Below are 20,756 nucleotides of genomic sequence, written 5' to 3' on the forward strand. Positions count from 1 at the left end.
AACATGCATATCCTACTTCGATTCTTGCCGGGACCTAATCGTCTCGTACACATTTTCCCTAAAAGCCGAACGTCACACAAATAATCGGACATTCACTTCGAGCGAGGATCACATCAACCGACTACCGATACGAGGGGCTCCGTCGAGCCTAAACGACTCGCGCCCTGAAAATTAAAAGCGAGCTTCCGGAGAGGCCGGCCGACCCGCATCGTCCCCGGCACGTTTAGATCCTAAAGGATATCATTCACATGGGCCCGGGCGACCGAAGGAGCTACTCCGGGCCCGGGAGTTGAGCGAGGCCGCGGCCCGGGCTCCGGCCCCCCTCGGCCTCCCCGGCAGGCGGGCGACATAATGTCCCGGGAGCGCCCACGGCACTCAGAGACGGCTGCCGGCGGCGACACGTGGGCACAGAATAACTAATAGTACTACCGTACAGAAAATTCACTCCTTCACAAAAGTCAGATTTAGGTATAAAATTACACTTATATCGCTGCCTGCAAGCAAAATTGAAACTTATAACCGCGCACGAACCGTGAATCTCCTTTCCGCGCCGCAGTTTTATGACCGAGCTGTGAGTGTCGGCACGGGGTTATCACTTGACAAGTTTTTATACCTAAAGTCTATTTTTAATTCGGTAGACTAAAATGACATTTCATAGTATGAAATGACACGTGATGTTCATACTATGAAATGTCATTTTAGTCTACCGAATAATAAAATAGACTTTATACCCACCGATTTATTATTTTTAAGATAAATATGTAGGAATTACAAGCTTTGATTATGTAAACATACATTTTTTATCCGGAGATAGTATGTCTGATTCTCACGGAAGTAAGTTTCGAAGCCATTGTGTATTTTCAATTTTGCACGAGCGCCACGTGACACGACTATCGTGCGAGCCGAGCGGCAGCCCACTGCCATACGCCTGTCCGATGGGCGCGCCGGCCAAATGTACCTAAACTGCGGAGTGACACCCCCCTGACGCGGGCGGCGGCGCGGCGGCGGTCAGCTGCGCTCGGGCGCCGCGCGGGCGGGCTCGGGCGCGGCGCGGCCCTAGGCGCGCCGCGCGGGCAGCGGGGCGGGGAACCCCCCGCGCGGGTACCCGCCGCCCGCAACCCCCGCCCCGCCGGCCGCCGGGGCCGCTGCACAAGATAACACGTTAATAATATAATATAATAAATTCATTTATTTAAGGACCATCAGGGATCATTTTTTGTTAGTACTTACGACTATGCCTTATAAAATATTGTTAGTATTATGCTCTATAAACTATACAATGTCAATTTCGTAGCAAAATATAAATAAATTAATTGAAATTAAAAAGAAATGAAATTAAATCAAATAATAAAATCAATAATGATGTGACCATTCATACTAGACTCTGCATACGACTCCCTTGCTTAACAAACAACGAGGAAGACAGATCGCCAAAAGTGAAATATGCGCGGTTAAAGAATCCCATTCTGATCCCCATCGGCAGTTCCGCTTCATCAAATGGCACTGTTTTGAATGAAAATGTTCGTCTCGTCTGTTTGTGCTCACTAATAAATTCTATTCTAAAATACTAAAACCGCTATATACACGCCTTTGAAGATTTGAGGAGTTCCCTAGATTCCTCACGGATTCCATCATCAGAACTGGGTTTTGACAAAAACGAGACCAACTTATACATTCGAACAAAATATGGTCCAATTGATAACCTCCTTCTTTTTTGAAGTCGCAAAAAGATATTGTTTATTTTGTACAATCGGTCAGCTCCCGTGTTGGGCGCGTGGCAAGGCAATAATGTCGTTTAAAAAGCGGCTTAATTCTTGACATAATGACGTGTATGTGATAAATGTAGTTAAAAATTAAATATATTTAAAAAAACTTGTACTAACCTTGGTTGGGAAAGGGCAGACAATTGGATTTGAGGACTTCTTCGTGGTTGCCGTACGCACAGAACTTCACTACTACCGTGTTAGCGGATATACCGGTGATCTCCGCCTCGTAGAACTATAACAAAATACATATATTAAGTACAGTCGCCAGCAGATGTATCGGAGCGGCCAAGGTGCTCACAAATATCTGAACACGCGTCTATTGTCAAGACGTTAGAGTGCGTGTTCAGATATTTTTCAACACCTCGGCCGCTCCGATATATCTGATGGCGACTGTACATAAGAGTTTATTACAAATGATCGTCCACTTTAATGAAACTAGACTTTCCGTTGGTGATAAACGTAAAATGTAGTGGACATAATGTTTCATTTTCAAAGTCAGCTTGAAATTCTATTCATTTTTATTATGTAATGCTATAATCCCTTATCTAACTTTTATTAATTACCATCTCTATGGCACACGGCAGTAGATACATAGTTATATATAAATACGTATATACAACGAAAACACCCATAACTCAGGAACAAATATTTGTGATAGACAATTAAACACACAAATAAATGCCCTTACCAGGATTCGAACCCGGGATTTCCTGCTTCGTACTCGTAGGCAAGATCACTACCGACTAGGTTAGAAGGCCTTTAATGGCGGCGTCATGTTTCTACTGCTGAAGTGATGCAGCCGCGAGCAGTCGTAGCTCGCGCCCAAGTTATTAAACGTACGTACGCAAGACATAATTACAGAGAACAAAATTGTTTATGACACCTGCACTGACAATCCAACCTCTAGACTGAGCTTAGGCCAATTCTTTCATGAAACCGATGCTGCCAAAAATACGGGGGTGCGGGGGGACGAGGTGAGCGAATCCCGTGCCGTGATTGGTCCGTTCAAAGACACAGACCAATCACGGCACGGGATTGACTCGAAGATGGAGTAACGCTACCGTATGTGTGGCAGAGGGGGTAGCGCGACTATGCTATGTCTAGAGGTTGGATTGTCTGTGGACACCTGTAATGCACAATTTGATAAGTAAATGATTGTAAAGTATTAAATTGGCACTTTGTCCGTGTCGATATTGAATACCTCGACCGTACGGGCCACACTCACGTTGTTGTCCTCCCAGTAGAGCGCCAGGCAGCGGTCGCCGACCTTCCAGCGTATGTCGGCCACGCCCAGCATGGCGCGCGCCTGCTCGTTGACGGCGGCGTTCTGGAAGCCCAGCAGCGAGCCCGGCAGGAACGGGCCGCGCTCGCGCGCGTACTGCCCGTGCTGCCCGTGCTGCGCGTGCTGCGCGTGCTGCGCGTGCTGCGCGTGCTGCCCGGGCCCGTACAGCGGCCGCGAGTAGTTGTACCCCGAGGCCGGCGCTCCGTACAGGCACGCCGCCTCCATGTACCTGCCGATGTACTCTATTGTAATCGACATCGATCGCCACTGCTATTCTACAATTAGGGGGGTGGCACGGGTCATCGCGAGGCGAAATTTACAAGGGTTAATTAAATGATAATAGAAACAAATATCAGTTACATGCATTCATTCAGAAATGTCATGACTCGAATGGTATAATTCGAGTTCAATTTGTTTGTAACCCACGTCCCCAGTGGAGCTACAAGCGATTTAAAAGGCAGCGGTGCAATCTGTTATATCATACCCGTTCGGCTGCTGCCGCCGTTGGTAGGGCTCCTGGTACTTGGGCGCGTCGGCGGCGCGGCGGAAGGGCGGGACGTCTCGGGCGGGGGCGGGGGCCGGCATGTACGGCTTGTGGTACTGCTCGGGGTAGCCGCGCGACTCCGGCCGCTGGCTCGACAGCAGGCTCAGGTTCGACGTCGCCTCCGTCAGGCTGTCCATGTGGTTGTTGTTCCGGTATTGAGATTGCTGCATCTTGTCATTGATCCGGTCGTTGCGCATATTCCGATCTCCGTATTGAGGCTGCGGCGGGTTGTGATAAGAGTTGCCGTATGGATTAGTGTTTAAGTTATAATTCACTTGCTGTTGCTGCTGCTGCTGTTGTTGTTTATTCTTTTCCTCCAGTTTCTTCTGGAAGCGAGGCGGTTTCTCGTTTTGAGGCTGATATTTCCTGTCCTCCCTGTGTGAGTGATGGCTGTCATTGTAGTGTCCTCTGTCCGGCCGGGGCCTGTTGTTGCCGTCGAACCGCGATCCTTGGGGCCGCTGATTGTTTTTGCCACCATTTCTATCTCTGCTATCCCTGTCCCTGTAATTCCTATTTTCCCTATCGTCATTAGTGTTATTGTTATATTGACGAGTGCTCTTGTCCTTTTCGGGAACGTTGGGTAGTTTATCTTCTAAGAAGTCGAACAGAGATACTTTTCCGGAGGGTTTGACAGCAATGTTGTCGTCATCACTAGGCTCCTTGTTACGCCCTTTGCGCTTGGGTTGTTCTGGTTCCTTTTGCTGCCTCTCTCTCCTGTTCTCAGAGTTGTCTCTCTTCTGCAGCATCCTTAGGGCTCGGTCAACATTGTTCTTAGTATATCGCAGAGCATTCTCAGCCTGCTCCTCGGTGAAGCCTGCATCAATGATTTTCTGCACATTAGCATCCAGTAGGGGTTTCGTGCCTCCGCCAAAGACCTAAAACATGTAAGTATTTTACACTATACAACAAAGTAAAAGTGGTAAAAAAATTGAGATCTTTTTACTAACTGCACAAATTCAATGTTGTCTCTGTGACATTGTTGTTGAATAACATTGGAAATAAAAGCAATTTACGTTTGTAAAGGGTAATAATTATGTAAATTTCAATCATAATTCCAAGGAAAACCTACCTTCTTAACTCCGGACAACCTCTGGGCCTCAGCGATAGCACCTTTCCTTTGCGCCTCAAACTCAGCATTGTCCTGCTTAGAGGCCTCTTGTATGCTCTTGAATTGTTTGTCCACAGTGACGGCTTCCAAACGTTGGCCAAAAGGGATCCATGGCGGAGGGCCTCCATCCACCCCCACACCCCCTGGAAATTAATTAGTAAATTGAAATGAAGTGAGAATTGGGTTATTTATCTCTATCTCATTACCCTGGTGATTTTTATATATTCATTGTAATTATTCATTAAATTACAAACCCATTGATCAACATATTGGAGGTCTTTGAATACTCTGATAAAATCTGTATTTAACTGTAATTAGAGCAACTCTTAAATAAACCTACTTTGCATGAGGCCTTTCAACCCCATACCGGTGATGGTCTTAAAAAAATAACTGAATACTTTATAGGATCATGGTTGCATTTTCTTTTTACTAATAGGAATGGTATTATTCTTAAACTGTCAGCATTATAAATATACAGGTACTAATGAAAAATAAACATTTATTATATTCTAATTAGATGTGCCCTGTAAAATATTTGATATATAAAAAATGTCACAGAGATATTTTTGGCTTAAAATTACACAAAATATCTGTCTTAATGGCATAGTTTATGATTATAGCTGTCAATTTCAATGACCTGAACAGTTGTTATGAATAGAATAGATTAGAAAGATGTTTATTTCCCCTAGTTTGTATGTACATTCTGTCCAACGGGGTGACAGGGTAGTTACAAGACTCAATCAAAAAACGATTAAACTATGGTAACCGAAAAACACTAACTAAAATAAATAGAACAACCAATCAAAACCAAACAAAGTAACATTCCCCAACCCGGCTGGTCCCCGTGGGGAATTAGACCACATCCCCCCAAAAAAATATCAACAAACGAACCAAATACATATAGCAACCATAAATGTACGCACACTGAGAACAGAAGATAATCTGCTAGAATTAACAATGGCAATGGAAAACATAAAATGGAGTATAATAGGTAACAGTGAAGTAAGGCGTATGGGCGACCAAATAGAAGACTGGCGATTTTGTTCTATACTCTAAGGGCGAGACGCCAGGACAACATGGAGTAGGTTTCATGATACATAAAGAATTGAAAAACAATATTGTTGAAGTTCAAGGGACTTCGGAACGTATAGCAGTCCTCAAAATCATGCTACCTTTTCATAAGAAGGAATGGACCATAGTACAAGTATACTCTCCTACAGAACAATCCTCTGACAGCACCATTGATGAATTCTATAAAAAACTAAATGACACATTAACAGAAATAAGTCCAACAAATTTAATCCTGATGGGAGACTTCAATGCCCAAATAGGGAACAGGAGAGACGGAGAGGAAATCATAATGGGACCCCACTACCAAGGCAAAAGAACAAGAAATGGACAGAAATTAATAGATTTAGCCTTTGAACAACACTTAGTAATTTTGAATTCATTTTACAAGAAAAAACAAAACAGAAGATGGACATGGTCCTCGCCTGACGGACGTTATAAGAATGAAATTGACTATATACTCACTAACCGTGCTAGATCAAACAAAAACATGGACCAGATTAGTTCATAATAAGGAAGAGTGGAGAAGATTGGGGGAGGCCTTTGCCCGAAGGCACACAGAATCAGTTACCATAGTAAATTAAGGAAAACTGTAGATATAATAATAAAAAAAAAAAAAATGTATTCTGAAATAAGGCTATAAATAAAAAAAAATAAAAAAAATAAAAAAATAAAAATTAGATGTGCCCTGTAAAATATTTGATATATAGAAAATGTCACAGAGATATTTTTGGCTTAAAATTACACAAAATATCTGTCTTAATGGCATAGTTTATGATTATAGCTGTCAATTTCAATGACCTGAACAGTTGTTATGAATAGAATAGATTAGAAAGATGTTTATTTCCCCTAGTTTGTATGTACATTCTGTCCAACGGGGTGACAGGGTAGTTACAAGGGGGTTGTACTGTCAGTGTCCGATGTAGACATCACCAGGAGTGTCGATCTTCAATATGCATTTTGCGGAGTCGGCAAAGCATGTCCTCATTTCGGTCTTATGCCACCTTCATGCATCTTGTGCAAAATATACAATAATGTACAAATGGCGGACTTAATGCCAAATGGCTCTACCAGTCAACCATAGGCCGAACAGAGGCAGAGACCATTTTAGGTATTTCTTTTACTGTATGATAGACCATTTATTGTATGTAAACAAAACTCACCCCTAGTGTGCTTGGCAAGACTCCGGACCAGTTCCCACTTCTCGATCATATGAGCCACCTTACCCCCCAGCACAGTGACCACACTGGGTGTGAGCCAAATGACCCCATGGCACACCTCCAACCCCTCATTCTTCAGCAACAGTTTGGTTCCTGGCGGTGTGTTTATACTTATACTAGAGATTGGGCTTGTCTCTAATCCGGTGCATGAACTTTTTCCGTCATTTAAAATCAGTTTTAACATTCGAGGTGCATGATTTGACTCTTCATTAGCTTTTGGAGCCGACACATTCCTTATCTTTTGTATTTGAACAACGATCGGTTTCTCTAGCTTTGACGGGTCCTTCGGGAAGTCCTCAGGAAAGGCGGCCTCGCCAATGTCCCGCAGGTCATACTGAAAACATTCGTGTTAGAATTTTTATCGGCTCGCATGACATATGCCGAGCTGTAACTGCTCGCTACCTCAAATACTTACGTCTAAAGCACGTCTGCTTAAAACATCTACATCCTGAATTGCTCCGTTTTCGCTAATAGTATCGAAACCTTCTTGACTAATGTGCCTGAAAGAATCACACGGTCATTACGAATAGTGCAGAGATAAGATCAACTAAACATTATTTTTTTCATTTAAATACCAGCCCAGCTCTGCAAGATTTTCCCTAATTGACATGTTTTCATTTGCGGCTCATTCTTCCTCAGAAATTAAATACAAAAATTTCACACCAGTCGCCAATCGTCGGAGACATACGGGCATACGGTATACCATTTGTCAAACAATGTCAAAATCGCAAAGCATAGACAATAAAAAAAAGACATTTCGTTGTGTATAAAAACGCTGAAAATCATCCCTTTACAAAATAACTCAAACATACCGAACTCAAATGTGTAGAGTCGACGAGCTGGGCAAATCGACCGATTTGATCAGAAAAATAATTGGCGTAGGCTTATGTCGGTCGCGAACTAAGAACTGTTAAGAATTAAATCCCGTGAAGGACCAAAAGGAACTAAATCTTTTTGCGCGCTCTTAATCGGTCTTTAGGTCCTTTAGTCCAGTGGGATTGGAGAGCGCTTGAGCTTGACTGAGTGAAACGGAAGACGGACGGAACGAAACGGTTCACAATGTCGCTAGCACAAGTGCGAACGAGACAAAGAACGACGTGACACGCCAAATCCTGAAAAGTATGAAGGAAAATCAAATATTTTTATTATTATTATTTAAACTTTATTGCACAGTAAAAATATACAGTGACAAAAGGCGGACTTAATGCTACACGGCATTCTCTACCAGTCAACCTTTAGGCCAAACAGAGAAACATAGTATTTTTCTATATGTATTTTCATTTTTTTGTTTGTGTTAAGGTGTTTTAATGACAGCGTTTTACACAAAAATAAAACGCTAATTAAATAACTTACCATATTCGGAACCTAAAGTAATATATTGAGAGTGGCAACACTGTAGTTAGTCGTATTGTCCTTTTCTAGCATATACGTCCATCTCTCTCCCACACCCCCACCACTTCAGGCAGTTGCGTTTGACAATTTTGACAGTTAGAAACAAACGCAAATTACCTCATTGTCTCAAAATTATACATATTTACACCAGGCAGGATTAAAACTTTAGGTTCCGAATATGGTAAGTTATTTAATTAGCGTTTTATTTTTGTGTAAAACGCTGTCATTAAACAACTGTACCGATATTCGGAACCTAAAGTAATATATTGAGACGTGTTTGTTATCGCCTGGTGGTGGGAAGACGCCAAGCCAATGTGATTATACATGTACTTACATATTATGTATATGTAATATTATTATATTAGGAGTGTTTAATTAATTAATTAATTATGTAGTACACCCTTTATTTTAATACATGTGAGGAGAGAGGTATTTAGTAAAGCATACAATTTTATATACCATTATATTATGATACTAACTTTCCATTTTATATACGTATTTAATGTAGGTACTTATAAATTTTCAACGAAAATAAGTGAGTCACCACAAGGGTGCTATAGTACTTAATTATATGTATGTGAGACTATGTAAAAGAAGATAAGTCAGTCTACTCTTCAGGGAGCATACAACATCTGTGATATGGAGTGATGTAATTAAAATATGAAAAGATAAAAATCATAAAGTACTCGAGTAGTTTTTATTTATAACTCCCAATTATTGACAAATTTGATAATAATTATCTAGTAAGGTAAGCAGTTGCAGGATATAACAAGGACAAGACCTTTCTTATTTCCAGAATCCCTCAGGATTAAGTAGACGAATATTTTAAATATTCGTTATATCACTATCACTACCCACAAAGTTAATATTGGGTAGGTACTTAATAAAATATCATAGGGAATACTTTTAATGATTTTACTGAATTCTTTTAATGACTGTGAGCCAGTGTGAGCTATTTATTTGGTTATAGCTATAAAATGCATTTAATCGTTTGTACGCTTTACTAACGCGAACGCGAGCTAATGGACCTAAACAAACCTTACTTAAAATTGTGAAGGTTACTTTGAGAGCTTAAGCCATATCATAATACTCATGTGGGCACTAGTTACGACGCTTTTTGGTGCTCTTGGCGTTCAAATGGTAAATGTAGAATTGCCACAGAGCTTTATCAATGATATTTGTATAGGTGCAGCTCATTCTGCTTATGTTCATGTTTAGCTATCATCAAGTGACCTTAATTGTACTCATTATTGTTTATATATGCAGTATGAGTAGTTTACCTTATCTGGTGCCTACTAGTAGACATAAACTTGATTGTTTCTGAACGCTAAAGTGGCTTAATTTATGTAAACCATTCATAGACATAGCTTAATTCTGAATATTCAGTCTTCTCTTTCCAGATTAAGAATAAGGTACTTAATTCGAAACCTTAGCTCATCGCATATGTGTTTTTAACCAAAATGAAAATTTGTGTTTATTTTGTGATTTTACATTATTTGCAATAACTGTGCGGAACCATGGGGTCCCCGACCTTTTGCCGGGCACCCGTGGGCCCAAAGCCAACAGCGCAGATGCCGTTTAAGAGGAACCTCTATTTTATCCAATGCTAGGGTCAACACTTTGTCGAATATATTTGATATTTATGTATATTTATCCTCCTTATGACCTAAGGGTAGGTAATTGTAACTTTTTGATATCAAATATACGCAGAATAGTCAATTATTTTGTATTCTGAAGTGCATATAATATTACTGGATTTGGGCCAGTGTGCTTTTGTATACTATATCTCTGGCCTACTATATAGGCTAGTCTATTAACATCCCGCCTCCTGGAAGGCAGTATACAGACTTCTTAGATATATTCACGGTAGTGCTAAGAGTGTGGACCTGGTTTTCCGACACTTGACTGCATGAGATTATTTTTTTTTTTCAGGTCTCGAGCAAGAAGGGTGCCTAGATAGGTTGAGGTCCTCAACTTGTGGATTTGGTAGGAGCAAGACACAGACGGGGTGTAAATTAGTTAATCCACCATGTTTCAAGAGATTCATGTGCATTCATGCCTTCAGGTTACACTGTAGAGACAGACTAACACTTTGGCAGAGTTTTGCTAACATATAATAAATGATTGCATTTGTTTGGGTGTACAATTACATGTTCCACACCAAAAACATAATTATTTATATATTTCAATCTATTTTTGAAAGGTTTGCGTTTCAAAATAGCTTCGCCTTTTCGCAAGGCGTGCTCCTGTTCCCCTATTTTATTGTGCAAAGCGAACAGTATCACAATGCTATAATTTTGTATAAATTGAGAACTAGAGGGTCATGCCCTAGACGTGACCGCCCAGAAACTGTGCTAGAACCGTTCGTACAAACCATTCAGTCACTATTTTTAAAAACCTTTTGTAGTGGGTACATTCCACGGTCTTAAATTTATTAAACGTGTAGTATCAAACTATGACAAGTCATGATAAGTGAAATAAGTGACAACAGTATCTGGTCCGTGCATAGAAGCACTTGCCCTTGAGGTTAGGGCATGGGTAGTTTATTATAAACTTAATCCGTGCATAGGAGCACTTACGATACAGGTGGTTTAAAACTTCCAGGGTCACAATACAGACACAAGGGTGTAAAATACATAATTCATAAACGCCCGTTAGGCCAGTTTTGTATATTTTATTTCAAACATGCTTGTGCAGCACCGCCAGCACATGATAATTTTCCTAATATACCATGGCAGTCAGGGATATAATAATTATGTAAAAAGGTAGGTAACCTTGGTCATGTCGTGTACATAGGTAGGTACTCGTAAACATGTTAACTGAAAGACAAGTGCTCTCCAGCCAAATATAATTTATGCAACTGTGAGCTGCTCTTACATTGGGATCATATGTATTTATTTCTAGTCTGTCATATTGTAGCAGGCCTAGACTTCAAAGGTTTGTAGATGTTTATAGGGCCGTTAAACGGACCCTTTGTACACCTTGAGCAGGCTGTTTGTTTCACACCATGGGTAATATATATTGTAAACATAGCTTATTTCAGAATGGAATCGTAAGCTCTGTCGTGTCGTGAGCTTACCGAGCCTGATTTAATTAGAGTCCACAGATTGTATGGACCTTGGAGGATTGACCACTCCTTATTCTAATTATCAATATTCTGCCTGGGCTTATAGTCGAAATTAGGTGACTAAATCTCTTAGTATTATCTATGCCACCCAAGTTATGAGGCTTAGCGTCTCCAGACCACAATTTTATATTAGGGTGCAAAGATTTTTTCCATCTTTAAAATAAAAATGAGTCGAGATAGGCCTGGAATCTTAGGTTTTTATTTTACCTATTATAATTTTAGAAATGTTATGTAAATGGAAAGCAGTTTTCACTTTTACCACAGTTAATTAGCCCAATTTCGGGTTTAGCCAATAGGGTGTTCGGGACCCTTGAAATAGATTGGTAAACAAAAATGAAAACTCTAATAACGAAGCCTTGCCTATTTCGAATGATTTTTACCCAAAACATTATTTTAAACCATTTTTACATTCTCTAAAAAGAGATATTTACAACTTAATCTTTGTAATATTTTTGTGATTGTGGTCTACTCGCACGCCTGTGTTATGACCATATCATTTATATTTCTGTGAATATGTCTGACGTGCCTTGCGCAGGCTTACATAGGTTATAATATCATCATCAATAACTTGACGTCAGTTTGTGAACGAATCAAAGATTCTTTTGGCACACCTTACGCAGGTGTAAACATGGCAGCCTTGCGCAGGTTTAGATAGGTACATAATATATTGGTTTCATCACAAATAACTTGACGTTAGTTTGTGAACGAATCAAAGATTCTTTTGGCACACCTTACGCAGGTGTAAACATGGCAGCCTTGCGCAGGTTTAGATAGGTACATAATATATTGGTTTCATCACAAATAACTTGACGTTAGTTTGTGAACGAATAAAAGATTCTCTTAGGCGCACCTTAGCAGGTGGAACCATAACAAACGTAAGTTTAAGAATAAGTATCATTCAAATCAAATACCCTGAGTTTATGGGTAATATTCCCTAAGTTGCGGGTTCCTTGCTCGACAAGGAACTGGTCTGGTCCGGTGGGCTTTACGCCGGCTTTAACAGGCACTTTTAGAAAGTGTCATTCACGGTGACGCGCAGATTTGCCAAAACTAAACTTTACTCTACAGTTAACTAATATAATTTGACAATATGAACCAAACCATGCGTCTTCGTCAATGAATCAATCTAAAGATTCCCGTATCGTTAATGCCCTTCCATATCACAGGCTTCCGATTTTATTTGAAACGTTTAATTTAAGTGTACTATTTATGTAGGTAGGTAAGTAGGCTTAAGAATTGACCCTCTTGTATGTAGTTACGTATAGAATTAATAATCAAGTTATTCAAATTCAAAATAACACAAGCACATATAGCACCTACATGCAAGAGTTCTTTTCCTTAACCTTTAAAGCTGTAAGTACCTGCTAAGTTATATATTTAAGTAGGTACCTACCTACATAAATCAAAGATCTAGTTGGAGAGATATAAGTTGATAGATACAGAGTGAAATACTTCACGAATTCGCATGTCATTCTTGCGCAGAGCCATGCTAATCTCTCTCTATGTCTAGTCAGATTTAAGTTTATGTACTGCCGAAGTACTCACTTTCCACAAAAATAAATGCAATGTTTGCGATGTAGGTTTGTTCGTTACCTTGTGTCCCTTAGAGCGGAAATATCGTCGACTCCTATTCGGGTACACGTTATTTATCAGCAAGTTTATTACCAAAAAATTAATTTTGCAATATTATATTAACCCGGAACGGGATAAAAAGATAAATTGCTGATAGATACTTGGACAGATAAAAAACCTACACGTCTATAAGCTTCTACCTTAATACGTAGGTTCTACGTAACACGTATTAACTATCCGATCCATTCGTATTCGAAAACACAAATCACTTGAAAGGGTATACCTCCACACATCACCATTTAAGTATTATATAATTTCAACCGTTATTATACACACACAAAGATTTAAACTAACAAGACTCGGAAGAGACTTAATAAAATTAAATTATAATGGTGACACGTGCACGCTTTACCAGCTCGATGTGTTTTCTACCATGTGTTTTAGTATTTTCATTGGCATAGCCACGGTGCGCGCAGGCAGCCTTTGAAAACACTTGCACATCACTATTCCGGATCATTTTTATTTGCTAGATAGTTTAACGGACAACTAAATTTAAATATTTATTTCGAACGGCAAAAGCCGTTAGAAACTGTTTTTCAATATAGTCAGCTAAACTGGGGTACAAATTCAAAAACTCACCAGCAGTTTAGCTTTACGACCTTCCAGATGGAAAAACAGCAAGCCAATGTGAGGTAATTTGCGTTTGTTTCTAACTGTCAAAATTGTCAAACGCAACTGCCTGAAGTGGTGGGGGTGTGGGAGAGAGATGGACGTATATGCTAGAAAAGGACAATACGACTAACTACAGTGTTGCCACTCTCAATATATTACTTTAGGTTCCGAATATCGGTACAGTTGTTTAATGTATAACCTTTTAACTGCCATAGAATACGTCATCGAGCGTGCTCATGTCGTCGGGGGGTACGAAGACTACGAAGTTACACGAAGTTTTGTCTTATTTGTCAGACAGCGGCGAAATGAGCCCGATTTTGCATGTCTTATATATCAGTCTACGGCGGTTAAAAGGTTAATATCGACATAATCATATCGTACAACTTGAATTATATTTAGTTGATCGGGTAATCAAATTGGCGTTTGCGTCCGCACGGCCTAATTCGATCGGACAATTCCATCAGATTGGCGAAAAATTGTCTCGTCTGGAATCCACTTATGTATAAGTCTTAACAGACGGGCGTACCGGACCACAACCTTGGGGTAGATCGCACGTTCGATCGTGTGTAAATAAAGTGGTGCGCCGTCGTCCATTAAAGGACGCAGCTATAAGTTAAAGCGAGAGAGATATTTTTACCGCACCTAGATCGCGGTGCGGTAGTCTGTTACGGCTTAAGTCAATACCCTTTTGACAGATAATTGATATCTATTTTTGTCTGTGATGACGTTGACGTTCAATCAATTCCTTCAATAAGTCTGATAAATATTATCCAAATTCCACCTGTATTAGAAGATTATTCCAAATTTCCCTAGTCTTATCTTACCACAAAATCGAACAGTATAAAGATTCAAGTTCTATAAATTGGAAGCAAAATAAAATGTCGTCGGTAATGTTATCAATTTAATATTGTAATTTATTCACGCTTTGTTCTTTTGCTTTGTCATCCTAATTGTTTCTGGAATAAAGAAGTAGTGTATAATGCTCTTATAAAAATAATTCTTATTTGTTACAGACTCATATTTTCAATGTAGAAATGACTTGCGAAGGCTGCTCTGGGGCAGTGGAGAGAGTCCTCAGCAGGCTCAAGGGCCAAGGGGTAGACGCAGTGGACATTAGCTTACCAGAACAGAAGGTTTCTGTAACCTCAACCCTTAGTGCAGATCAGCTACTAGAAGTCATTAAAAAAACTGGCAAAAATACTACATATGTTGGAACACAGTAACTACAAATAATCAGAAGCGTAAAACACGACTGCCTGGATAAGTTATTTGTTAAACCAGGGGCAGGGCTATAACCGCGAAAATCGAAGTTCGCAAATTGCGGGCATTTTTCTCTTTCACTCTAATTACGCCTTCATTGGAGTAAAGGAGAAAGATCCCCGCAATTTGCTAATTTCGGTTTTCGCGGTAGCCCCTCAGGCTCCTACATAATTGTTTCCGACATTTTGTTACACTTGATAAGAAATGAAAAAGGTCATTACAGATTTTCTTGTAAAAAGTTAGTATTTTCAATGCTCTCAAGTGCATTGTAATCAATTTATGGAACTAGGGTTCTAGTTTATGATTCAATATTAAATACCTAGTATTCAAATCTTCACCCTAATTCACCTTGTCATAATAGCATATAAACATAAGAGTGGTAATTAAATTCATATAATCAGGCCTCGGAGTTTTTTTAGCACGGTAAGACTAAGGAGAGCTATGGAGTCTTTGTTAACATTAAAATTAAGTTCATACTCATACTCATCCTCATTAATTAAGTACAAGTAAATTATGTACAGCTCTAGACCTAATAAATATCAGCGATCATCACAATAACGAAATACGTAACTATATATTCATGACATAATGTGACATCTGATTTACTCATACACATATTTAGGTAAAGAGGTTTAATCATAAGTGGCCTATCACTTAAAAAAGTACTTAAGACATGCAACCTATGATTATAAACATTGGTAATACGTATTCGACATATTAAAACGATATTCCATAGATATTAAAACTGTTTATTATTCATTAAGGTTGATATAGAGCTACAATATTTTAGAATAGTTATGCGTTACTCTTCCTTACGTCTACAAAACAGTTCGTTCACACATAATGGGCAGTATAAACGTCGTAAGTCGCATTCATGGGCATCATTTTCAAGACACCAATAGTGACGGCAGCAATCTTCACAATATCCAGTTGATTTCATCCCTTCATCTTTAAGAGATATAGCCTCACGAGGTAGTCCTTTGAAGAACATGTCAACGTAGATTGTATGAGGAAGTTTCAAACAGTAAAACGTGGACCGCATATTTTCTATCTAAAATAAATTAAAACAATATAAACTGAGTGTAAATAATCACGCTGACACGGAAACGCTACAATAACATTATAATAACTTTACTTGATCCAAAACTGGATAATCATTTTCGAAAAAATCGTATGCCTCTCTTATAAGACCAATAACTTTCACTGCAATATGGGTAATATAATAATATTAACATACACATATACATATTATTACTTTTTTATAATATAACATTTAATTAAATATATGTAAACAGAATTAATTACATATAAGTAGTCTAAGTATTTATAAAACGATTCGGACGAACTTAATTAATGAGGATGAGTATGAGTATGAATTTAATTTTAATGTTAACAAAGACTCCATAGCTCTCCTTAGTCTTACCGTGCTAAAAATACTCCGAGGCCTGCATATAATAAACACATACAACATATTAGCAAAAAGGAAATTCATTCCAAGTAGGACAACACTTGCAGTATACTAATAATCAACTTATTGAATTGTTTAGTACCTCTGTATAGCTAGTACTGCAATATGTACACTTGTTTCACTTGATATACTTACATGTATATATTCTTTTTAAATTTGATTTTCCCAATCATGCAAAATAACACTTGAATCCCTGAATTTTAAAGTATGTTATTAACTTTTCATCACACTTGCTCGAAAAAGAGGATGGGACTGTGCCTTCAATGCCTAACCTGTCAAATATAATGACAATTATCGTAGACAAAATGTTTGAAATGCCCCCATATTTAAGAATTATTTCACATAAAATTTAGTTTTTTCTTTTAAAGTGTGATGAAAAACATTGTGTGTAACTCAAGGGGATAAGAATATTGCAAACAAGAGTCTTTAATTCACTCCAGCCAGCGGCTGTCGTGAATTAACGCCCTCATTTCCAATATTTCACTTACCTCCCTCTTTGCATAATGTACTATTGTCAGTTAACATGTATAGGTATCTAGACCAGTATCTTTACTTAGTTTTTATAAAAAAACTACCTTTAACGTTTTCGCCGCCACATATAAAGTAATAAAGTAAAAAATTGCAAGTAGACAACCCATGTAACATATCAAGTCATGGTGTATGGGACACGAAATGTACTGACATTAATGTATGTATAAGTTAATGGCGGTGAAAAGGTTAAGACAACTTAGTGACAAATCAGAAATGCATATTTGCAAAAAAAAATAAGCGCCTGTATTTTAATTACGAATTTTATTTTGTTGTAAAAATGTACTACTGCTAGTTCAGATTTTTCCTTGTGACAAAGATATTTGAGACATATATAAAACTAGTTATTTAATTTTTTTACAGTATTTTAAGAAATATATTTTTTGACTATACCTAGGTACAATTTTTTTTCTACAATCCACCAAAAGAAAATAATTTAAACATAAGTATATGTACTCTAACATAACAGTATCAATTTTTCTATGCAATTAGTAGTAAGCAACGAGGGTACTTAAGTTGGGGCACCAACCATACTTTTAATAACTTGAAGATAACTACTATAAACTACTGCTATAAAGCATTTTCAAGAGTGTTCACTCTTAGGTCTACTAGGTCCACTGCCTCATGAAGAGCATTCAAATGATCCACAATCGCATTCATCGTGGGCAGGACATCGGCACAGTCACAGTCCTTCAAGTGACTACCATTACAGGTATAAGTTACATCTGACTTGACTTTCTTTACAAGAGGTTCATGTCGGAAAGTATCATTCAAAAGTTTGAATCCACTGTTGATTGGGAAGCTCCTTTTTCTACCGACCCATTCTATAGTTCCACTTGTATAACAGACATCATTCTCTTTCAACTTAATCATGCCAAACATATCTTCCTCTGAAGTATGAACTGAGAAAGTGTTATTGCTCGCAATGCAAGGCACGGTGTAAGTGGTACGAGAGGGTGCCACGCGGGGTATATGACTCATGTCGCCAACCGTGCCGACACTATCACACTCGTCCGACTTGCATGTTGTATGTTGCTCAGACCTTAGGTGATTAGAATTCTGGGAAACTTCAGCATCCAAGCCTGATTCCAATATAGTGCTGTTTGCTCTAGGTTGTCCACGAAATATAACTGATCTTGCACTGCTTGAGGGACTCGAGTTTCTGGTAAGCAATCCAGCTGCGCGATCCCGGCTAGTATGGGTACTCTGTGGTACTACGTTTAGTCTTTGACAGTCATTTGTCTCACAACCTGTGCTTTCAGGTGGATCAATGTGGACGAAAGATGTTTCGGGATACTTGCAGCTATGATAACATAGGTACCAAATCTTGGTCCCCTGATATGCATATGATTGAATATATTAGTTTTTTAAAATTATATCTATCATGATTAAGAATGTTTAATACGACTAATATAGTTGCAATTATCTCTGAACTCTAGTTTCTGAATGGCTATAGAGTACTCTGAGGAAACAGCAGACATTGACCAGTCCTGCATATAAAGACAAGTTTTATTTTAGTGAGCTTATTTTTATATACGAACATACTCTGTCTCTAGGTATTATATTATATCATATTCATGTTTTACATATATATACATATACATCTACTATGTTCCTATTTTTACTAAACTAATGGTACTATCAAGCTACTCGAAATGGCTTTTTACAACCTGTTTTTTCCCTTTGACTGAAGTGGCTGATTTAGATCTCTGTGATCCCATATTTTCTTTCATTTCATTTGAAACTTCTGTAAAATTGGTATTCCATAGGAGAACCTGCAAAAAATTAATTAGTTATTTTTCAATAAATCATTGTATTCATTTGATCATTAATTCATTAGTAAATGATTAGTAATAATGCAAAAGAAGTGTACATTTTCTTAAACATAATGGAGTCCACTCCTGTGTGCCACTAGTATAGGGATTGTTTAAAAAAAAAAGGCAGAACTCATGCCAACCTGTTTGTCTTCACCAGCTGATGCAAATGTGTCTCCACTGGGAGAGAAATTAACTGCATTAACTGAACCAGTGTGCCCAGTCAAGGTAAATAAAGGATGACCTTCCAGCAAATCCAAAATCTGGAACCAAATAAAATTGGATTAGACACTTTTATTTTTATAATCATCAATTCTATACATTTATCTTCACATTTCTTACCTTCATTTTTCCATCTTTGCTAGCTGTGAGAATGTAACTGCCACTAGGATGAAACGATAATTGTGTGACTGCGTCACTATGTATACTGAAACACGTAAAGTAACTCAAAATTACTTCATTCTGGATTATGCAATCAAAATCAGAGAATTAAGAGTAAAAAAGATAATTAGCAAAGGGACATGTTGCTAATGAGATGAAAATTGAAGATGGGATAATTTTCAATTTCAGTATTATAAAGGCAATGGGGCTATTTTTCTATTGTTCATACATTGAATACATAAATAAATAATGTATCAAAACAAATTTACCTGTAATACTGTACAAGATTATGACTTCTAACATCATACAGTTTGACATTTCCCTGGCTTGTTCCCACAGCGATATAGCAACCGGATGGGTGCCATGCTAAGCACATTCCGAAACCTTTCTGGTCTTTGTAAGTGTGAATCTCTTTTCCAGACTCTGGGTCCCAGAGCATTGATGTCTTGTCATCAGAACAGGAGGCTATAATGCAGCCATCATTTGAAATCCGGGCACAACGAACCCAGTTCTTGTGACCAACAAAAGATGATATGAACTTGTATCTATCACTGGACCACAGCTTGATTATTTTGTCATCTGATGCTGTTAAGATCTGTAGACATTTTAAAATGAAAGTTAAAGTATTTAACTGTAAATATTTATGCCATATACATGCCACTCCGCTCTAACGCACCTTAGACTCATCGGGTGTGAACTGCACTGAGCGCACGGTCTGCGAATGCGCCTTGAAGAAGCCGGTGCTGCCCGTTACAGTTGGCACCCACAGCCGCACGGTCTTGTCGCGAGACGCCGACGCCATGTGCTTGCCCGAAGGTGAGAACGTCACGTCCATCACGGCTTCCGAGTGCCCTTGGAACCGGTAACTCTTCATACAGCCATGTAGCTGCCATAACTGAAACATTCCTGCAGTTTAGCTACTGATTCGATGAAATAAGAGATACTATAATTTTTCACTTACTAGAATACTGTTGTCTAAAGATCCTGTTGCTATTTGATGCTCATTTACGTTGTAATAAAGGGAAGTGATAGCATTTTTATGTCCCTTTAATTGTTTATCCAATGATGGTTCTACGAGTGTAGATTCCTCTTCCATATCTACGAGATATCACGATTACACGTTTTGGCAGTTTGTAAGATAATAACTGCTGGCAATGGAAATCAAAAATTGGCACCAGCTGTGCCCGATTCAATTCAAATTGAACTGACAGCACAAAAAAAAAACACAACAAAAACCATCGACAAACTTGTTGTTGTCAACTAGTGCTGCAGGTTTACCGCGAAAACCGTAATTTGCAAATTACGGACGTCTTTCTCTTTTACTCCAATAAAGGCGTCACTAAAGTGACAGAGAAAGATGTCCACAATTTACGAACTACAATTTTCGTGGTTATAGTCCGCACTATCACCATATATCTAGGCTGTGAAGCCTTTTTCGTTAGTAGAAAAAAGCGGCAAATTTCAGAAAATTAGACGCAAAGGTTTATCGCTTTAGTTTATCATCCCATAGAAAATTTGAATTTCGCGCCTTTTTCACTGACAAAGATGTTTGAC

At 38.7% G+C, this 20,756-nt stretch overlaps 3 protein-coding genes and 1 non-coding gene across 4 annotated transcripts; 1 reads left to right on the top strand and 3 right to left on the bottom strand.

Annotated features, from left to right (window-relative positions):
• Positions 1 to 1,056: 1,056 nt before the first annotated feature.
• Positions 1,057 to 7,697, bottom strand: LOC134662682 (tudor domain-containing protein 3). The gene is made up of 8 exons (XM_063518953.1): positions 7,564 to 7,697; positions 7,404 to 7,488; positions 6,932 to 7,322; positions 4,662 to 4,843; positions 3,533 to 4,467; positions 2,992 to 3,277; positions 1,884 to 1,998; positions 1,057 to 1,145 (listed from the first exon to the last, which is right to left on the bottom strand). The coding sequence occupies exons 1-8, from the start codon at positions 7,596 to 7,598 to the stop codon at positions 1,057 to 1,059; spliced, it is 2,118 nt and encodes a 705-aa protein (XP_063375023.1). The 5' UTR covers positions 7,599 to 7,697.
• A 5,247-nt stretch (positions 7,698 to 12,944) lies between these two features.
• On the bottom strand, positions 12,945 to 13,048 carry LOC134662992 (U6 spliceosomal RNA). Its single transcript, XR_010098116.1, has one exon. It is a non-coding gene; the product is annotated as a U6 spliceosomal RNA (small nuclear RNA).
• Positions 13,049 to 14,484: 1,436 nt separating this feature from the next.
• LOC134662948 (copper transport protein ATOX1) lies at positions 14,485 to 15,034 on the top strand. The gene is made up of 2 exons (XM_063519250.1): positions 14,485 to 14,638; positions 14,765 to 15,034. Exons 1-2 carry the CDS (start codon positions 14,630 to 14,632, stop codon positions 14,972 to 14,974), a joined length of 219 nt encoding a protein of 72 aa, XP_063375320.1. The 5' UTR covers positions 14,485 to 14,629; the 3' UTR covers positions 14,975 to 15,034.
• A 2,510-nt stretch (positions 15,035 to 17,544) lies between these two features.
• Positions 17,545 to 20,329, bottom strand: LOC134662533 (POC1 centriolar protein homolog A-like). The gene is made up of 7 exons (XM_063518795.1): positions 20,164 to 20,329; positions 19,879 to 20,097; positions 19,472 to 19,797; positions 19,164 to 19,248; positions 18,965 to 19,084; positions 18,678 to 18,782; positions 17,545 to 18,342 (listed from the first exon to the last, which is right to left on the bottom strand). The coding sequence occupies exons 1-7, from the start codon at positions 20,296 to 20,298 to the stop codon at positions 17,578 to 17,580; spliced, it is 1,755 nt and encodes a 584-aa protein (XP_063374865.1). The 5' UTR covers positions 20,299 to 20,329; the 3' UTR covers positions 17,545 to 17,577.
• Positions 20,330 to 20,756: the final 427 nt, after the last annotated feature.

Source organism: Cydia amplana, chromosome 3 (assembly GCF_948474715.1).
Source record: "Cydia amplana chromosome 3, ilCydAmpl1.1, whole genome shotgun sequence".
NCBI lineage: Eukaryota > Metazoa > Arthropoda > Insecta > Lepidoptera > Tortricidae > Cydia > Cydia amplana.

Coding starts and splice junctions, on each gene's coding strand:
- LOC134662682 (XM_063518953.1), bottom strand. CDS start 7,598: ATGTCAATTAGGGAAAATCTTGCAGAGCTGGGCTG. Junction 3,278..3,532: donor CGGCGGCAGCAGCCGAACGG/GTATGATATAAC, acceptor GTACATCGGCAG/GTACATGGAGGCGGCGTGCC. Junction 1,146..1,883: donor TCTGCCCTTTCCCAACCAAG/GTTAGTACAAGT, acceptor TATCTTGTGCAG/CGGCCCCGGCGGCCGGCGGG.
- LOC134662533 (XM_063518795.1), bottom strand. CDS start 20,298: ATGGAAGAGGAATCTACACTCGTAGAACCATCATTGGATAAACAATTA. Junction 19,798..19,878: donor TCACACCCGATGAGTCTAAG/GTGCGTTAGAGC, acceptor AAATGTCTACAG/ATCTTAACAGCATCAGATGA. Junction 19,085..19,163: donor GCAAAGATGGAAAAATGAAG/GTAAGAAATGTG, acceptor ATTTGGTTCCAG/ATTTTGGATTTGCTGGAAGG.